This window comes from Struthio camelus, chromosome W, assembly GCF_040807025.1.
Source record: "Struthio camelus isolate bStrCam1 chromosome W, bStrCam1.hap1, whole genome shotgun sequence".
Lineage (NCBI taxonomy): Eukaryota > Metazoa > Chordata > Aves > Struthioniformes > Struthionidae > Struthio > Struthio camelus.
The window spans coordinates 3,887,630-3,902,967 of NC_090981.1; the positions used below are offsets into that span (position 1 = coordinate 3,887,630).

General features: G+C 39.1%; 1 protein-coding gene across 1 annotated transcript in view; it reads right to left on the bottom strand.

The window, feature by feature from the left end:
• LOC104146594 (guanine deaminase) overlaps positions 1–14,006 on the bottom strand; it is a 33,013-nt gene extending 19,007 nt beyond the window's left edge. Inside the window, 6 exon segments of the mRNA XM_068925150.1 lie at positions 1,566–1,653; positions 1,656–1,670; positions 2,916–3,003; positions 6,118–6,289; positions 8,013–8,101; positions 13,842–14,006. Coding sequence (XP_068781251.1) covers positions 1,566–1,653; positions 1,656–1,670; positions 2,916–3,003; positions 6,118–6,279 — 353 coding nt within the window. The 5' untranslated portion in view covers positions 6,280–6,289; positions 8,013–8,101; positions 13,842–14,006.
• Positions 14,007–15,338: the final 1,332 nt, after the last annotated feature.

Genomic DNA, 15,338 nt, shown 5'->3' on the forward strand with positions numbered 1-15,338 from the left:
AAAAAGAAAGATGCTCAGGTTCAAACCATTGCTATCTGTAGAGGAAGAACAGATTTGAACATGGGTCTTCCTCTTTCCAGATGACTGCTCTTATAAGCAGGATATAATGTGTTTTAGATTTCAATTATCTACCTTTATATTGATCCTCCTCTCAGAAGAAGGGTAGATTCAAATTCTTAATTTGATTTTAGATTAAATATACAAAGTACTTGAAATTGTATATTATCTCCATACATAAGATATAAATATTTCCATAGGTTGACTGTGAAGTACTGAAATCAGTGTAATCAATTTTGTGACACTGAGATAGATCACATCTATCTAGGTTCTTAAAAAAAAAAAAAAAAGAAGGGTGCCCCTCTTATGGAAAAGGAAGAGCTTTTTCATCCTTCTGTAATGTATTGGCGAGGTTCAGGCATGATGGAAGTGAATTCTCCTGCCTATGTGCACAGCGCTCTTCTCTAGGACAGCCACGGAGCACCTGTTGCACACTCTTTCAAAGCTGTGGAACACTTGCTATTAACATAATCACAGGAGAATGGAGTGGCGACACAAGACAGGTATTTAAAGGAAAGCTATTCAGATCATTCTGAAGCTTAAAAAGAAATCAGAACTAGAAGTTCTGACACTTTCAGGACTATTCAACAGGACTCACTGTATTAAGAAAAATGGCTTTTAGGCAAAGAAAAAAAAGTTAGCACAATACAAGCAAATGATTTTAAATGTTTTTTAAATGGCTGTAAAGATAAATGCCATTAATCCATGACACTTTGTAATTTTAAATAAGTTTTACCAGCATTCTTCTAGCATTACTTGAAAAAATAAGGTAGTAATTTCACATAGGTAACAGTAATATAAATATCTTCTGGCATGTATTTGCTTTTTGAGTATGATATCTGAAACACTTAAACAAGTATATAAATATTCCCAAGAGCAAATTTATATGTCTGCCTAAGCATTTTCCAAGCATAGACAAGAAAGATGAGGCCTAAGACAGCAGGCTTCCATACCCTAATCTTGGCTTCTCCTCTGACCTACAATAAATCCACAAGGTATATTGTCTCGATTTGATTTTCTTTCATTCACTTAGTTGCAAGTTACAGTAATTTCACTGCTATTATGCTAGAGGAAGAAAGAACTGGAGCATGTTTAAAATGGAGTATATGAAAGCTGACTCCTACAACTTGAATAAAGTCTTATCCTAAATGGGGGAAGGAAATAGCTTAGTGGTTAATGGGGGCAAAGGAGCTGCTTCCCACCATATCAGGTCATATAACCTCTACATACAGAGCCGTAAAAGGAAAAGAGGAGGCCACAACATGCACATATTCCCTCTAATGTCTAGAACTGAAGCTTCCCTATTCCTTTTGAAGAGCTAGAGAGAAACTGTGTGTGCTGTGCAGCAGCTGGGTAAGTATGAATTGCCAAAACCATAGCAAACAATGCCACAGGAAGAAAAAAGAAAAATTCCTAATAAATTTAGGCTTGTAAATACTTAATCAGCTTCACATTCACTTTGCAGGTGTATTAAAATGTCTTATTTCTGAAGGCTTTAATCATCTTACCTTTCCATCTCTTGGATAGAATCAGCAGTAGTCTCTTTGTATTGTGGAACGCTGTCATTCATATCCATACAGACTTTGCCAACAAAGCTCGTTGACCAAATTTATCTGTTGAGATTCATAAGAAAATAAAACTCAGCCTCACTCATTCTCTACAAAAACTCCTGACAAAGCCTGTATTGAAATCAAAATAGCAAATTCCACCCCAGACAGCTTCATTTAAGAATGAACAGAATTTACGCTCTTTTCTTCATCTTTAAGTTGGGACCATCCATGAGACTTCTAGAGCCAAAAAGGAAAGAGAAAAAAAACCCTTTAAATAGGAACTCTCCTCTTCCACATTAGCACCCAACTGTATAAGTGTTATAATTGAGGACTGGATTACTGTTGTTTAACCACAATCAGAATTCATAATGGTAGTATATGAAGGAAACCACTGGGAAGCAGAGGATGAGAAATGTCTCCTGGCAGGGAGAAACACATGCATCTAAGTACAGTAGCTGTAACAGGTGAGTACCCTGAGCTGAGAAAAGGCATGAAGATCTCAGAAAAGCCCCTCTCCTTAAGATAGGGGAAGGAGGATTATAACATGCCTCCCACGTGAGTTTGGCTGGAGAAAATAATCAGAGCTACTTCCAATACCTTTCTTGAGATCTATAAATGTTAGAATTCAAAACTCGTGTAAAATTTAAAAGGAATGCATGTAATATTAATTTCTAAGCTTTTAAACATGTTTCTATATTAGATCCCTTTTAATGTCTGAGACGTTGAGTATACTTGCTTCAAAGTTTTAGGATGCCCTACAAAAACAAACTAGAAAATTATTGATGGAAGCTGAGATTCTCATTAAATCATCCTCCTTCAGGAGCTGAGCTTTGAAATACTCTGCAAGCATCACAAAACTTGCAAAGAAACAGCAGGCATTTGTAACAGTGGAAAGGAGGGAGGGATAAGATCCTGATGCCACTCCCACTGTTCTGACTTCAAAGGGTGTGTGGAGATTTTTGATGCTGATTCTCAACTGGAATGTGAGAGGAGCAGGAAATTAAGGCACTGACTGTACCTCTTGTCATTCAGCCCTTTAATCCTCAAACTGCAAAAGGCTAGAAAGAGCAGAGAACTGCAGCTGAAGAACAACTCCAGTAGACATAATTCAAGTTCAGTCAGCAGCTGATTTGGGAATGAAGAATAGCAGAGAGAGAGGATTTTGGGGACATGGTGTGAGAGAGAAAATGAATAAAAACAAATGAATAGAGAGACAGATCCTTAGCTAATCTAAAATGCCTAAGCTCTGCTTGCTTCAACTAACATAGTGTGCACAACATCCTTCAAAATTCACTCTTGTAGTCTTACCTATAATCTCAGCTAGGAGAAGAGAAGTATCTGTGTAAATTGTTGCAAAGTAGCAAGCTGTAGTGGTGCCATTCTTCAGAGTTCGTCTCTATAAAAAGAAATCAATTTCAACTGTCTGGAAAAAAAAGTAGCCAAGCTGCCAAAATGCAGAACAGGCCATTAGTGATTTCAAACTGCAAGAACATTTAGTTATTGTGAAATTCAACACAAGTTACAGTGAAGTGGAAAGGTAAAATATAGCTTTTTAATTTTATAATAGCTTTTTAAAATGTGAATATTAATAAATACAATAATTCCTCTTCCAAAGCCACACAGGATTATAAGAATGGTTAAACCCATTGAAATTAATCTTTATTTCCCTTAGTCAAACTGGAAGCAAATTCTGACTTATGTCTAACTTGAAATAAATTTAGAAATACAAACAACCAGTCATCTAAGTTACTCTCTCGTTTGGAAAGGCTCTCTGATTTTCACAGTGAAGCACTGTTTATCTAACATTGGCAAAGTAAGGTTTTTGGGAAAAAATAATGACTTTCATTTGGTCAGGTACACAAACCTTTCTTCATCCCTGAATGCAAAGTAACAAACTTCAAGGTAAAAGTAAGCTGAGAACAATTGCTTAGAGCTTAATCTAATTATTTATTTAATTATACAATTTGAAAGGAGAAGGTGGTTGATATCTGTTCATACTACTTTTGGAAGACAAAACAGTAAATACCCATAAAACATGAAGAGTCATTTAAAGTTATATTAAGTCATGATGTCATTTATAGCTTCATTTTATCTTGGGACTAATGTATACTACATTGACTATCTATCCACCATAAAGATTTAAATTACTTCTTTGGATCCTGGCTACAGTGTAATTTGAAAATTTTATTATAATTTTTTAATGAGACATCAATAGCCAATGGGCCATCCGATGCAACTTTTCAGAATGGCTAGAGCTAATTATTTCACAAATATGAAGCCAAGCTCTGTCTTTTCCATACAATGTTCAAATTAAAGCCATTAATTAAAAATATTCAGGCTTCAAGTGTGCCTAAAATGAGTCTCAAAATAATAATTTCACTACTGAGACAAACTACCTTTGTCATTTTTAGCTTTTAAAAACCAACATTCTCTACTTCTGGATTCATAACTTCATTGTCAAATGAAATCTAAAAACATTTTGTTCCAAAAATATCAGCATAAAGCATTGCCTTTTCTAAAATTTGATGGACAACAGGAGGTTTCAGTTAAAATTCTGCCAAGTTTCAAATGATTCATTACTTCTAGTAAGCATAGAAAGTTTATTGGAAATACAATATCAATTTGAAAAAAATCAGTTTTAATTCCAATATATGAGGATATTTTTCATACCAATGCAACTGTTTAATCCTCTTTAACTCTTGCTAAATTTTGGCCTCAACTCATGTGAAAATGAGTTCCACAGTACTATTACAAATTATGTGAAAGATTATTTCTACTTATCTTTTTTTTTTAATTTACTACCCATTTCCTTGTTTCTGTATCACAAGCTAGATGGTATAACTTTTAACCTACTTCACCTAGACCAGTTGTTTTATATCCTTTTATCTTATTCCTTATCTGTCACCATCTGCTAAACAGACCAGCTCTTTCTAGTCTCTCTTCCTATGTTTTTCCTACCTTTAATCTTCATCTTTTTCCATCACCACTGCTTTCTGAGCTCCTCCTGCCTTTTTGAGCTCTGCAGGAAATATTCAATGTAATACTGTGGCACTGATTTATAAAAAATCTTTATGTATTCAAATGTCTTTTAGCTTTCTTGGACCATAGCTGCACAGCTTTTACTAAACTAATGGCAATTATGTCTAAGTCACATCTAAAGTAGCACACTCATTCAGTCTTCCAACTTGATTAAGACTGGAGAAACTCTGACAAGGTGGCTCTCAGGATATTTTTCACCAAGCAGCAGGGCTGAAAATATTAGCTATCCAGATGGCTAGATCCAGTTCTGACACACTTGGCCATGAAGTATTGTTGACCTACTAATAATCTGCAGTAGCTGGGGGTGAAGACACTTTCCTGATGTTGTCCTACTTGATACATATGGGGAAGAAGCTAACCATTGTGTTTAAGCTCCTCCAACTAATTGCCAGCTTTCACTCATTCTTTTCCAGGTTATATTATTAAATATGTAGCACAGCGAGCACTGACCACCTGATCTCACCCAATCTGAACTGATGGAGACAGTAAGAGGATGTTGAAGAATACTGCTGGAAGGTGAGATCATCTCTACGCTTTACGTCACTGAAGGCATATGTGTTGATTGCTAGAGTTCATGACCCAACTGCTCTTAAGTGTTCTTATTACATCAGACTGCAGAAGATCATTTTTTAAAATTTTTGTGGCAAGGAGAGTATAACTATTTATTTCAGACTCAGAATGTTGTGACTTTGACAACACATGTTGTCAGTATTAGATAAATGCAAGACAGGTTATGCTGGCCAAGTCAATTAATCTGGTGAAGATGTATCAGCCTACTTATTAAAGGATATATTTCAGTTATAGGACAGAATCAGTACTCAGCAATCTGATCCAGCTGCTAATTGTTCTTCAAGTGGAATTTGACTTTAAAGTCTTTATATTGCTTAGAACCAGCCTAGTTCAAAACAGTCTCTCTCTATTTATGCCACAAATATCATCCAAAGACTTCAGCTGAAGCCCTTGTGGTGAAATGAGTTCCTGCTATAGAGCCCTCAGCTGTAGAATCTGCTTCCTCAACTAGTCCAGAACACCCCAAATCTGTTGACTGGGAGAAGCCTCTTCTCTGTCATGTAGTTTTTGCCAAAGACATGTTCATAATACAGGTCTTTTGTGCAGAGAAGGAAATATCCTATGGAACTTTTTTTTACTGTAGTTTATTTCTGAATTGAGGTTATCAGCACCAGCTGGCATTACTAGCTCTGACAGTACTCTTAAATATTATTCAATGTACTTGGATATCAGAAAAGATGATAAACAAGATAGTTGTTAGTGATGTGATTAAATGAATTGTCTTATGAGCAACCAAGGAACAAGATTGGAACTAGTAGGGGACGATCTTGGCTGGCAATTAGAACAGTGGCTGTATGATATTAAAACATGCTCTCCTATTTCTCCCGACCTTCTGAAAACATATATATATTTCACAAATATGAATGTAATCAAATAAGTAAATGACATTTGCAATACTTACAACAACTCTGGTGTACACTTCTTCTGCAAAATCACTATCTTTATATTTGGCTTCTGTTGGGAATGTGTAGGTAGTCAACCACTGCAAGAGAGGTAGATCTACTCTCATATCAGCAAATGAATACTGAGGTGCATGAATGTGCGTATCAACCATTCCTGGCATGAAAAATTCACTAGGGAAAGGAAAGAAAACCGTAATAGTCCACAATTTCAAATAAAAGTTCTAAGTTAATAATTTTGCTTTTAACAGTATGCTTGAATGAAAACCACCAGAGTAAATAGTCAGCATTGATAAACCTCATTCTTTCAGCATCAGTGTGTCCACCCCTACTGAACCCCTACCCCTACTACAGAAAGAGTGAACTGTAACTGTATGAAGTAGATGACTGATAACTTTATATAGACTTATACGTAGCTAGCAGAAAGGAAAACAATCTGGGACTAGAAGTTAATACAGGAGCATGATGAATCCAATTAACTGTAACATTGACCTAGGCTAAATACCAATAAGTAAAGCCAAGCTGACTTCACAACAACTAAAATTACTCCACAGTAGAATATACCTGAACAAGAGAAGATTCGAGCCCACTCTTGCTTCCTAGTATAGATATAGTTGGATGCCTTTAGTTGCCAGATGATTATATTTACAAAACTAACTTTCTATATCCCAGTTTTCCTCTACTATATATATGTGTCTATATATATAATCAATCAATGAAATACAAGGTTTAATGGAAGAAGAGTCACTGTGTCTACAAATGCAGATGAAGATGTTGATAAAATAATCTCTGTTCAGTATCTTGATAGCAAAGATATAGTTACAATTAAACTAATATAGTTCATTGTCATGCAGTACTCATGCAATAACAGCGATGAGTATATCACGTTATCAGAAAATCACTATAATTATTTTGTTGTGTGCTGGAACTCCATACAATATTAAATTTCTCTCACTCCTCCTACCTTCTCCCTAGCTACTGAGGTAACAGTGATTTCTTCTCTTTATCCCCCTCTTCCTATATGCTAGAAATGCTGAAGGATCCTTCTCAATCTGATGCACATTCCCAGTGCCTTCCATTTTCCCCAGGCTATTTCAAGTGAAGAAGATGACATCTCATGATTCATATATTCTGTATGATTAGCATTCCAACGAAGCCTACAGATGTTTTAACATCTGAGCACTAAAATGGTGTTGCAGCTCTAGACTCTAAGCCACTAGTTGCTTACAGTTGCACTACTGTGTGTAAAGCACAGTAGATACAATCCAAAACCATTTAATTTCACCAGAAGGGTGGGGGATTTCATTGGCTGAAGAAAAAAGAAACACTCTTGCTGCAGTACAGGTAGAAATACAAGGCAATATGTTTAGAGGATTTAAATTCTCTAATTTTTTAGCTAGTTTTAACTAGTTTTTATTAGAGAGGGTGTCAAGGCCCAAACTATTTAGTCCTGTATCTGCAACATTAATGCTACCCACATTTATTAAGTGTAGAGTTTCCAGCTAGCACCTATTGTCGCAGCCCACTGCTAGCAACATGGACATAGAATGTAATCTCAAGAAAGAATGTTGTTTACTTTTGTATGAACAGAAGAGGTCATACGTGAAAACTAAATATAGCATTTTGCTCTGTAAAGTATGAATCAGCCAGCACAATTCACTCATGGCTATGGTCCCAAACCAAGGAATGCAAAAAGCATATGGACTGCTCACACTCCACGCCTAATCCAATACATTTGCATCTTGGATTAAGAGTTCTCACGGAACTGAAAGGGAGTTTTGCTCATGAGATTGGATTTGTAGTGTGTTCTGTAACTAAATTTGCTCACATAGACCCATATTACTTCATTCAGAGAACAAACTGCATTTGCTGAAATTAATCCAAACCAAACACATACTGATTACTCAGTTCTCTTATGTCAGATGGTTTGAATTCCCACTTCTTAGCCAGTTGCTCTTGCTGATCATTTTGCTCCAAAAACACAATCTAAAAGAAAGAAAAAAATATTTACATACTTTAAATAGGTATCCCACATCAGCTTTACATGAAGACAAAATAACAGTCATTATCTTACACCAGATTTTACACATTTACTACAAAAGATTTAGGTTTGTATTGAAATACTTGTTCTACCTGACTATCAAGTATGATTGTGAAATACCTACTTATAAACCAATTAATAACCCAACCCACTTTGTAACTTCTTGTAAAAAAGAATTCATTCACTCTGAAGTGATACATTGGTATAACTGCACAGAGAGACTTCAGTATCCACTGGTGTTCCTGTAATGTACCATGATGCTAGCAGTAAGGGAGTTCTTGATGGAAGTATGTGATAGCCTTAATGGAATGTAATTACAGTATTTAAAAACAGAAGGGTCAAATTAATTGATTTGCCTATGACTGTCTTGCACTGAGCTAAGTATTTTCTAATTTTCCATTCATGTCATTAATATAGCTTTTTTATTTTTTAACTGCCTAGGAGGATGAAATAAATTGAGTGAGAAAATGCAAATAATCTGTTAACTTTACTGAATGGACTAAAAGTATGGCTAAGATTTTTATTTATTTCAAAAAACTACAATCTAAAGCCTAATTCAGCCCCGTGTGACTTCTAGAGGACATAAATTCTATAGCTGCTAAATTCCTGTTGCCAACTCACAATTTTAGTACGCTTGTTCATTTTTAAATTTCATGGTGTTTTTATCTACTTCATGATTCTCAGCAGATGAATTCTAAACTTTTTAATTCTCTCATCTGGCAACACTAGGCATGACAATTCTTCAAGAAACAAAGAGTGGGGAGTCTAAGAATGCAGGAATAATCATTAGAAACCATAAAAACAATCAAACAACTATGATTTTTATTTATTTGTATCAGAACGCTTGCCAGAGGCTCCGGGTAGGATCAGGTTTCCATTACATTTCATAGAGTAGAGGAAGACCCCTTAACCAAAGACTTTATATTCTGGGCTTTCAGAACTCTAAGTTCTTGTCTAACCATAATTTCTGCCCGAAACCAGCTTATGGTCTTCTAACTCCCTTGGTATGGTCATGAAGATCTTGTTCCTCTAAGTTTAAAGGAATCATCTTACTGCTACAGACATCCTTCTGCTTCTATAAAGATTCCCAGATTGAGGGTCTGTATCACCTTCATGACTGCAGCTTCTAAGGCAGTAATTAAAAAAACATGTAAAAGCAAGATGAAATAGTTGTAAAAAACAATAGGAAGGAACTTAGGAGGAAGGTCAAGAGGAACAGAAGAGCACTGTTTAGCATATTTAGCAGCTATTTACACTGCTGTTTTGTTATATGTGCATTATATTACCTTTTCTACTTTCTATTTTTTTATATAAGGGAACATAAATAAAGGTTATTTACTAAACTAGACAATAAAAAGATTTTGGCTGCCTAGTTTTTTAAGTGCAGGTATAGCTTTTTTGATTGTATTACATTATCTTAAGAGCAGATGTTTTAAAATTTTTAGTCAGAAAAAAAATTTATTAAAACCATACCATGCAAGTAAATACCATATTAGCAATAATTGCAAAAATATTGTAGTCCATTAATATTTCACATAAAGCAGTACATCTCTTCTTTTAAAGAGGAATATTTAGACTCTTCAGCCAGTTCAATTAGTTGCATATCTGCAAAAGGATTAGAATACAGATCTACTGAAATTTTTGATGAGCAATAAAGAAAATGCCACTCAGATACTGAAATCAAAATGGATGCAGAATGACTAATGTTAGAGCTGCTGAACAAAAAAGAGAGAAAAGAAAAAAAAAGACAAACATGAAATACTAGATGGCAAAAGCTGGAAACAGACGTTGCCATGGAAAAGAAGTGGATATTATATACTCTTAAGGCTCAAATAAATGAAACATTTAAATCATGGAGGCATTAAGAAAATATGTTTCAGGGGAGCTGAACACATGAAACAAATTCTAAACCTGACACCTGTTCCATTATTGTCAGATGTAGCTGTGGGTGAATCAGCTAGACATCTACACTCTTTTCAAACATAACAAGCTTGGTTTTGTTTATTCTTAACCCCTTCCCAATAGAACTGCTTGGTCATCCAAGAGATATTCTCCATTGCTTTAGGAGGCATTTGTCCTGGCCACTTTTCTAACCTTGCGTGCTTTAAGGTCTTTGAGATCCCAGACTTGGACATTTTCCTGAGCGATTGCTTGTACATTCAAGGCATTCGAATTAGTTCTGGACCTTAACACCATAAAGGCGAGAGCAAACTCTATGCCAGAGTCACCAAAGACTGGGAAAAGTGCACAGGCAAGGCTAAGACCTTCAGGTTATGAAGAAGGAAGCCAAGGGCAATAACCAGCACTTGGGGCTAGGCATATCACAAAGAGCAGGTAGATCGATGGGTGCTAACACCAGCGCCCAAACACTTTGATCAGTTCTGATGTGGACTTCAGTGTCACCCATGCGATGGGGCTAAAGGATTCAAAGATGAAGAGTTGAGATCTCCCTACCCTGGTGCCCAGCTCAGCCCTTTTTTATTCCAAGAGATGCACAAACCCCTGCCATAATTTGTAGCTTGCCTAGTCAAATATGCATCCACTACAGTGAAACTTGAGTGCCTCCAATCATCACCCTGTAAATAACTTTGCTACCCTAAGAGTGGAAAGTGAATGATATTGGCCAAAGGAACATGCCTTTTTTGGATCTAGCAGTGCCTGTATTTATGTTGTGTCTGACCACGAGGCCCCTAAATGAACATGAGTAAATGCTTCATCCTTCTCTCCCCTCCCACGTCCTTCTCATCCCTCTCTAACCCCACAGTTATTAGCTGCCAGCACTAACATGCAGCTCTCTTCTGTCACTGACCATGATGGATGTCCTATTTTTGGCCTCACTGGGTTGCTGCCACTGTTTAATGAGGCTACCATGTTCAGGAATTTTGCTATTAAAGACATGATGTCCATCGCTTGTCTGATTCCCCAAACTGGAACATGAGTCTAGATGAAAGACAGGATCGTTTAATAGACATGCCTGCCGAACGAACAGCCCAACAACCTGCTGAGAAGGACCAAGCAATGAACTCCACATGGATGCTGGTACCTTGCTACCTCCCTCTGTACAGCCATAACTGCAACTGAGTGCAACATGTCACTGGCTATCCTAGCTGGCTTAAGCCAAACACCTATGCTTGGCAATACTTAACAATATTAACTCTATAACTCTTGCTCTTCTCAAGCCTTGAACAACAGCAGCTTTTATCTTAATATTTGTTCCATTTACTTAACATTTTACTAATTATTCCAACATTTCAATGATAATTCACATTTTGCAGTTGGCTCTATTTTCTTTACCCTGAATACTATTCTTTCTAAAAGCAATTCCTCAAGAACCATACCACACTGCAACTGTTCAATAAAACCCAGGTTTTGTTAACTTATGATAACTTGGGTCTCATACCTGACAACAATGCTTCCTTTCCTAAAATTGCCTTTTAAACTACTGGCAAAACACAGAGGACCAGCACTTTGGTCTGGGGCCTTTACCAGCCAAATATGTCCATGTTGAACTGTGCAGTGTTACCATGCGCTAATTATATGCTCCTGCCATTTTGAGGAGAGACCAAGACACATACGAGGGAACAGCATCTGCCTGTTCACAAAAGCTCACTGTTCACCCTGTAAGAGCTCATGCAATAGTTCCCCATGACAGAGTCAGCAACATGAGGCACCAGAACAATACCTGTCTAGTTAAATTTAGTCCTTTGGGAGTAATACTGAAATAGTTTTGGTGTATATTTGGACAATAAAGATAAGCAATTTTCTACCCATCATGTCCCTGTATAGCCAACTCTTCAGTGATGCTAATGGAAATTCTGTATGAGGTAAAGCTACAAATAATAGGCCAAATGGTGCCAAAATTCATTGCACTGAAATAGTAAAACGTCAATAATTTGCATTAAAAAGAGAAGAAACTCCCTGTTACTCCCTTCTGGTGGGAATTTTATTTTTGGTCAAGTGTTTTACTGGAAAATAACTTTTTAAACTACTCTGTGGGAATGTGCCAGTTTATGCAGAGAAAAGAATATCCAGTGAATCCTTGTTCACTAGGAGAAAGGGAGAGAGTGGCTGACTGAAAGCACAAATCACTAGGCTACAGCCTATTAAGGTGTCTGTTTTTCAAGAAAAACTTGATTTCCCAAGGACACAGAGCAGTGATTCTTTTCCAGAAAATTCCTTTAGAGAGCTGGACAGGGTGAGTTTCTGCCTCCTACATTTGAATTACAGATATCAAACCCTTTATTCATTCAGCTCTATTGTTTTTTAGTTGAAAATCAGCCAATACATAGCTTTGTAAGGTTTTATTCACCTCCCATAAGTCAAGATATAGCTTTTCATAGACTTTGCAATGCCTTGTAATAGACTCCTCATGCGCCGTAAGTGTCATGAGCCACCTGGAAACAGGCCCTCACTGACCTGTATGGATGGTGAAAGCAAACACTTTAAGGGGTCCAAAATTCAAAGTGTGCTTTAGGCATCTTCCAAATGCTACTGAAGCCTAACATAGCTGTTTAGCCACCAAAAAGAAAATAACATGAAATTTTTGATTATATATTGGGTATATAGAGGGTAGCTATATATATTATTGAGTCTTCAGGGAATTACCAACCTACCTATACAACGTGCCCTGTGAAACTGTGATATTGTTACGAGAATGATATAGCTTCCCTATCAGAATCAATGTAATGCTCATTTTAAATTTAGCTCATACGACTAACAAGCCAAATCGTTACCTTTCATCTTCATAATTCTTTATAGGCTTACTCCATATTTTCTCTTGTGACAAGAGAGAAAAAAAGCCTCAGAAGGCAGCATATGAGTATAGAATGTATACTGCAATTATTTACAATATTTTGTACTACTTTGATATTTATTACCGAGAATGAAAAATCCATTTGCAAAACTGAAAGAAAGGCTTATGGTCCAAATGTACCAGTGTTTTGAAAATAATTTAAAGCATTTCAAGAACAGGTTTAGGTTATCTGCAGAATGATGCCAAGGAGATAACACGGATGTACCAATTACCTCTAACTCCTACAAACCATAAAATTCTTTCTCCATGGCTCTCTCCCCTTGTAGCCACCAAGTATTTTAAGTGAGAAAATTTTCAATTTTCTCCCTAAAGAGCTACAGTAAACGTGAATGAGACGACCTTTTTTCTTACCCACGGGAGGACACGGATTCAAGACTGAAAATGAGCTTTTCAGCCAGAAGCAGGGGAATATCAGCGTTTGGGGGGAGAGCCAAGCATCTGGGAACCACCGCCGAGGCAGCACCTTGCGCTCAGCGCTGCCCCCAGGACGGCAGCGACGGGCAGGATTTCCCCAACGTTTCGGTTTCGCGAGGGTGCCTCAGCCCGTCCCGGGGGGTCCCGGCAGGGCCGCTGCCCGCCCCGGAGGGTCCGCGCTGCCCCCTCGGCGTCGGGTGGCCCCCCTCGCCCCAGGCAAACCGCCCCCAAACCTCTCGCCCTGCCGCCCCGGGGTCGTGCCCCGCCATGCGAGCGGCGCTGCCCCCGCGCCTCCCACATCTCCGCGCCCGCCCTCCATTTTCTGCCCCTCTCCCGCCCCGGCGCCTCCTCACAGGCGCGGCCCCACCCCACGAGCTCCCCCCCGTCCCTCGACGCCCCCCGCCCGGGGCTTCCCTGGCCCCGCGCAGCCCCGTCCCCTGCGGCCCGCCCCCGCTCACTTTCCGCTCTCGTCCACCCCCAGCAGGTGGCCGTGGAGGATCTCCATGGGCGCGACGCGGCGGGAGTGCACGAAGGTGCCCCTGAAGACGTGGGCGAGCGGCGGGTGCTGCGGAGAGCCCATCGCGGCGCCGGGGCTGAGGAGGCTGCCAGCTGCCGCCCCTCAGTGTCTCTCGGTACCGATAGCAGCTTCCTGGATCTGTCACCATTTCCCCACCCCTTTCCTCCCCGCAAGCTACTTTCCCTGCGGGGAGTAGTTCCAGCCGCGGGAGGGCTCCTCCCGTCGGGCCGGTGCCCGCCGAGGGGCAGCGGCAGCGGCAGCGGCAGCGGCAGCAGCAGCGGAGGCCGCCCTGTGGCAGTGGGGCCTGGCTGGGGCCAGGGGCTAAGCCAGCCCCTGTCCTGCCGGCCGGACGGCAGCCTGCCTCCAAAACAGACAAAAAGTGCCAGCAACGAGGGGAAATCGATCAAAATCGGTGCCTCCTATTCCTGATCCAGATGTGGGATGAGGTGTGTGAGGGTTCATCCCCTGCCACGGGCCAATGTCTCACCTCGCTGCTGGACCCCCACCAGGCCTGGATCCACTGCCATTAGACACGCAGAGCCCTGCCACAATCCCCAGGAGTCTTTGGTTTCACAATTATCCATCCCGATTTTTTTTTCTTCCTTCTTTCTAGAGCCTGCGCAGCAGCCCAGATGTCTTCTGGCCTGGTGGGAAGTGAAACAAGCTTCCAAGTCGTCTAGAAACACCACAATTTGAATAAAATGAGACCTGAGTCTTATTGTGGCTTCTTTAGCACAAGATTTTACTGAAACAAAACATTTCTGTCTATGCATTGCCAAAGTAGCAATAATTAACCAACTACCAAACAGTACATAACAAAGGGAAAGCAGTATCCTTGAAAGCAAAGCTTTTACATATTTTCTTCTCATGAAAGATAATGTATTATCACATTAATAACATGCCAAAATCCACAAAGATGTGGATTGTGTGTGTTTTCTCAGAATAGAAGATAACTTGCCATGGACCTTGTCAAACCATAACATATGTTTTTAATAAATTTGTTTCATTTACAAAATAAGGAGTTGCAGGTTTACAAGAAATAGTTCTTAGGAAGACTGCCAGCTACAGAAACAGTATCAATGGTGCCTTCTGAGCACTTTTGAATTTTTCTGGGAAGTGATGAGAGACCCAACAAGATGGCTCACAATAGTTAGCATATCCAGTGACTAATTTTTACAACCAAACCAAAGGTTGTAACCAGCTTCAAAAACTTCATTTACAGCATGCCTTTGGTTAGGCTTGTAACTGCGACTGTTGCCCTGTGCCTTAAACGTTATTGGACAATTTCACTAATTGACACCAAGGGCAAATTGGATACCATCAAACAGGACTTCAGAGCTCTGGGAATGGTGGTCAAGGGTCTGGGAGCCCAGGTTGTTTTCTCCTCAATCTTGCCTGTGAGGGGAAAGGACAGGAGGAGGAGTAGATGGATTTTCCA